The 5,491-nt window shown below is 49.2% G+C and overlaps 1 protein-coding gene across 2 annotated transcripts in view; it reads right to left on the bottom strand.

Moving 5' to 3' along the window:
• LOC122558013 (ciliogenesis and planar polarity effector 1-like) overlaps positions 1–5,280 on the bottom strand; it is a 30,128-nt gene extending 24,848 nt beyond the window's left edge. For both annotated transcript variants that reach the window (XR_006314002.1, XM_043706346.1), the window contains exons 1-2: positions 5,112–5,280; positions 4,347–4,575 (exon numbers count right to left, since the gene is read on the bottom strand). Coding sequence is in view for 1 of the 2 variants with exons in the window: in XM_043706346.1 (XP_043562281.1) it covers positions 4,347–4,575; positions 5,112–5,196 (314 nt within the window). In the remaining variant the exon portion in view is untranslated. The remainder of the gene's footprint in view (positions 1–4,346; positions 4,576–5,111) is intronic.
• Between the last annotated feature and the right edge of the window lie 211 nt (positions 5,281–5,491).

Consider the following 5,491-nt stretch of genomic DNA (forward strand, 5'->3'; position numbering starts at 1 on the left):
TCATCCACAAACTCCATCAACAAACACATCGACCTGGACCCAATATACCAACCACAACAGCGGACAGCTGAAACTGTCAACCGGAAGCGGCAGGGACAGGCCACTATAAATGCTGGAAGAAACACCACAGAAGCGCTTCACAGGAGGCTCCCAAGCACTGAGGATGTCACCTAGCCAGGGGACGAAACGTTTGCAACAAAAACTTCCAGCTCGGCGAAAAGAACCACAACGAGCACCCGAGCTACAAATCTTCGCACAAACTTTGAATCTGTCCTATATCTATCACCCCTCAATTTAAAGCTATGCCCTCCTGTGCTAGCCATCGCCATCTGAGGAAAAAGGCTCTCCCTGTCCATCCTATCCAACCCTCTGATTATCTTATATGTCTCAATTAAGTCACTTCTCAACCTTCTTCTCTCTAATGGAAACAGCCTCAAGTCCCTCAGACCTTCCTCATAAGAACTTCCCTCCATACCAGGCAACATTCTAACAAATCTCCTCTGAACCCTTTCCAAAGCTTCCACATCCTTCCTATAATGCAGTGACCAGAACTGTCCACAATGCGCCAAGTGCAGCTGCACCAGAGTTTTCTATAGCTACAGCATGACCTCATGGCTCTGAAACTCAATCCCTCTACCAATAGAAGCTAACACACTGTATATCTTCTTAACAACCCTATCAACCTGGGTGGCAACTTTCAGGGATCTACATACATGTACACCGAGATCTCTCTGCTCATCTACGCTACCAAGAATCTTACCATTAGCCCAGTACTTTGCATTCCAGTTACTCCGACCAACGTGAATCACCTCACTTTGGAAGCAGCAACAGTACATAGAGTGTCCTACTCGGGAAGGGGCAAAATTTGACCTACTCTTGGGAAATAGGGCAGGACAGGTGACAGGGGGGAGCACTTGGAGAGCAATGACCATGGTTCTAATAATTTTAAAATAGTTATGGAGGGGGACAAAACTGGTCCACAGGATCAAGTTCTAAATTAGGGCAGGGTGACTATTGATGGAATTAGACAGGAGCTTGCGGGGGTTGATTGGAGCAGTTTGTTTGCAGACAATGGGACCTCCAGCAAGTGGGAGGCATTTGAAAGTGAGATAGCTCGAGTTCAAGGTCTATGTATTCCTGTGAGGGTAAACAGCAAGGTTGGCAGGAATAGGGAATCCTGGATGACAAGAGAGATTGAAGCTTTGACCAGAAGAAAGGAGGAGGCGGGGCTCAGGCGCAGCTGGGATGAAGGGAATCCCTGGAGGTAGACAGGGGATACAGGAGTTTACTGAAGAAGGAAATCAGGAGGGCATAAAGGGGCACGGGATAGCCTTGGCTAAGAAGATTAGGGGGAATCCAAGGAGGTTTTTTAAGTACATCAAAGGAAAAAGAAATAGAGAATAGGACCCCTCAAGTCCCAGAGTGGACATGTCGGTGTAGGACTGCAGAAGATGAGCGAGATCCTCAATGAAGATTTCTCCTCTGTGTTCATCATGGAGAAAGACATGACGACTTGGGAACTTGAGCAAGTTAGTGGTCATATCTTGGGGACAGTAGGGGTGTTGGATGTATTAGAATCTATGAAGGTGGATAATCTCCTGGTACTGACCAGATATATCCAAGATGAGAGAAGAAATTGCAGGGCCCTGGCTGCTATTTTTGCATCATTGTTAGCCATGGGTGAGGTCCCAGATGACTGGAGGTAGCAAATGCCGTGCCCTTATTCAAGAAGGGAAGCAAAGAAAACCCTGGGAGCTATAGACCAGTAAGCCTAATATCTGTGGTGGGTAAGTTACTTGAGAAGATTCTCAGGGATAAGATATACACACATTTGGAAAGACAGGGTTTGATCAGGAGCAGTCAGCATGGCTTTGTGAGTGGGAGATCTATTCTCAAAGATTTGTTAGAGTTCTTTGATGAAGTGACCAGGAAGGTTGACAAGGGCAGGGCGGTAGATGTAGTCTATATGGATTTAAATAAGGTCTTTGATAAGGTTCCACATGGTCGGCTGCTCTGGAAGGTTAGATCGCATGGAATGGGGGGATGGCGGGATGGAGGGGGGGTAACAAATTGGAGACACAATTGGCTTGATGGTGGGAGCAGAGGGTAATAGTGGAAGGATGCTTGTCGGACTGCAGGCCCGTGACTAGTGGAGTGCCTCAGGGGTCGGTGCTGGGCCCATTGCTGTTTGTTATCGATATCAGTGATTTGGATGGGAATGTACATGGCAGGATGACACTAAAATAGGCGGTACCGTGGACAGAGAGGAAGGTTCTCAGAAATTGCAGCAGGACCTTGATCAGCTGGGGAAGTGGGCCGAGAAATGGCCAATGGAGTTGAAGATAGATAAGTGTGAAGTCTTGCATTCTGGAAAGTCAAATCAAGGTAGAAGTTTCACAGTGAATGGTCGGGCCTTAAGGAGTGTAGTGAAACAGAGGGACATTGGGGTTCAGGTGCATGGTTCTCTCAAAGTGGAGTCACAGGTAGACAGGGCAGCGAAGGCGGCTTTCCATTCCACCCCCAGTCCTGAAGAAGGGTTACACCCGAAATGTCAATGTCTCCACCTCCTGATGCTGCTGCCTTGCTGTGTTCTTCCAGCCTCCTCCCTATCTACTCTCTATCTCTTGCTGGCTGTTGAGAGGCCTGTAGAATAATCCCAAAGTGACTGTGCACTTCCTATTCCTGAGGTCCACCCGTAAGGCCCACACTGGATAAGCCGTCCAAGGTGTCCTCCCTTAGTATCACTGTGATAATCTCCCTGATCAGTAACCTAACTCTCCCAACCATTTTACATCCTTCTCGAGCTTGCAGAAATGTCTAAATCCTGAACTGTTAAGCTGCCAGTCTTGTCCCTCTCTCAACTAAGTCTTTGTAATAACCACAACATCATAGTTACCTTTATTAACCCAAGCTCGAAATTCACCTGCTTTCCCTGTCATACTCCTCGCATTAAAACAAATACACCCTAGACCACCAGTCCAGCTGTGTTCAATGGCCTCTCCCTGTCTGCTCTTCCTCTTAGCCTTACTGGCCTTAGTCTCTGACTCCACCTCAGTCATTTTACTTGTTGAGCTATTGCTCTGGTTCCCACCTCCCCCACCACACGAGGTTAAACCCTCCTGAGTGGCACTAGCAAATCTCCATGCCAGGATATTGGTGCCCCTCCAGCTTAGGTGCAACCCATCCTTCTTGTACAGGTCCCTCCTGCCCCAGAAGACATCCCATTGACCCACATACCTGAAGCCCTTCCTCCTCCACCAGCTCTTTGGTCATGTATTTAACTGTACTATCTTCCTATTCCTAACCTCACTCGTACGTGACACAGGAAGTAATTGAGATTATAACCTGAGAGGTCCTGCTTTTCAACTTCCTACCTAACTCTCTGAACTACATTTGCAGGACCTCATCTCTCTTTTTGCCCAAATACTGTACATCTTTCAGGTGAAGCGGCACTTTACCTGCACTTCACCCAATCTGGTCTATCGCATTCGCTGCTCACAATGTAGTGTCTCCTCCACATTGGGGAAACGAAGCATCGACTTGCTTCGCAGAACACCTACATTCTGGCCCCAAAAACGACCCTGAGCTTCCAGCTGCCTGCCACTTCAACCCCCCACCCTGTTCCCAGGCCAACATCTCTGTCTCAGGCTTGCTGCAGTGCTCCAGTGAAGCTCAGCACAAGCTGGGAGAACACCACCTCATTTTCCGCTTGGAGACCCTGCAGCCTTCCGGACTTAATATCGAGGTGAACAACCTTAGGGCTTGAGCTCTCCCATGTCCTTACCCCAACCCCACACACCAGGCCTTGGATCACAGAGGCTGCCATTACACAAACCTACTGTTAGCCACTAACAGTCTCCATTAACTCTCCGAGCCAGATCGGTATCCACTCTCTTGTCTGTCCAACTGCTCTTCTCTCTCTTTGGGCTCTATCTACACCTATCATTTACTCCTTAGCCCCTCCCTCCACCTTTCCTTCTGCATTTAATCCAACATTTTGCTCATTACCATCAGTGCTGAGGAAGGGTCACTCGACCTGAAACATTAACTCTGATTTCTCTCCACATGCTGCCAAACCTGCTGAGCTTTTCCAGTAATTTCTGCTTTTGTTTCTGATTTAAAATATCTACAATTCTTTTGGTTTTTATCTGATAAAATATTCTGTCATTTCAAAACACTCTCGCAAATAATGCAGCGACCAAGTGCTCAATCCCTGCCTTATCTTCAATTCACAAATCATGTACCTGAAGCCAGAGCAGCCTCTTCAGGCTGTTGAGAGACTGCACAGTTTGCGTTTCTGGACAGGAAGCCCATATGTCAGAGGGAGCAGTTGACCAGGCTTTTACCTGCTAGGCTCAGGGAGGTTTTGGCAGTGCAGACTGAAGGCCAGCCCCAGCACCACAGAACTCTTCCAGTCCCCAAGACAGGAGGCAAACCAGACAGCTTCAGGAACCAGCCGGCTGAGCAGCAGCAGTTCGACTGTGTACTTCACACTCCAGGTGGAGGACAGCTGCTGTTCTCGTACAGCCCGTGAGAGACGGCACTGCCGCAGGAAGACCACTCGGGGAAAGCAACCTGATCAGAAACACAATGGCAAACAGTTACAGCAGTGACAGGCCTGCTCTGGCATGCAGGCTGAGTGTACCACCTCCCCAGCTATCTACCCTGCCCCCTCCCATTTACCTCTCAGCCCCAGCCCACAAGCCTCATTCCTGATGAAGGGCTTATGCCCGAAACATCGACTCTCCTGCTCCTCAGATGCTGCCTGACCTGCTGTGCTTTTCCAGCAGCACACTCTCTACTCTGATCTCCAGCACCTGCCGTCCTCACTTTCTCCTAGACCCCTTTAGGAGACTCACTATAAAAGACCCCCGTCCAGACAGTGCTTAACACTCCAACCGACACTTCACCCAAACCCTCCCGGCAAGCACCAACCCCCTTCCCGCCCAGCCAGCTCTGCGACAATGCCACGTCCAGACACTACTTTCCTCTGGTGCCACTTCCCACCCTCAGCACAGTTTCCAAGGAGCCCAGATACTGGCAAATACCCTGACTGTCAGCTGAGCACAGTTGGTGCCATCTCGCTGAGGAATGTCAGAACACAGTCGCACCTGCTTTGCAATGCAGAGATGGCAGGGTGTCGATATGGTGAGGGGGCATCACAAACACAGGCTGGTTACTGAAGTACACAGCCATGAAACGGGCAAGTGATTGTATCACAGCGAGAGCAGCATCCAGCCCAACATCAAGCACCACCGACACGTCCGACACCGGCACAGGCATCTCTGTACAGAAAGACACTAAATTCAAAATGGAACAGAGAGAGACAGACAGAGAGAGCGAGAGCGTGGGAGAGAGAGAGCAAAAGCCAATACATAAACTACAACCAAACCCACACTGCAGCACTGTGATCGCCAACAAAGACCCGCACTGTAACACGCTGCAAACACACACACAGACCCACACTGCAACACACTGACATCACACACAC

Source organism: Chiloscyllium plagiosum, chromosome 16 (assembly GCF_004010195.1).
Source record: "Chiloscyllium plagiosum isolate BGI_BamShark_2017 chromosome 16, ASM401019v2, whole genome shotgun sequence".
NCBI classification, from domain to species: domain Eukaryota; kingdom Metazoa; phylum Chordata; class Chondrichthyes; order Orectolobiformes; family Hemiscylliidae; genus Chiloscyllium; species Chiloscyllium plagiosum.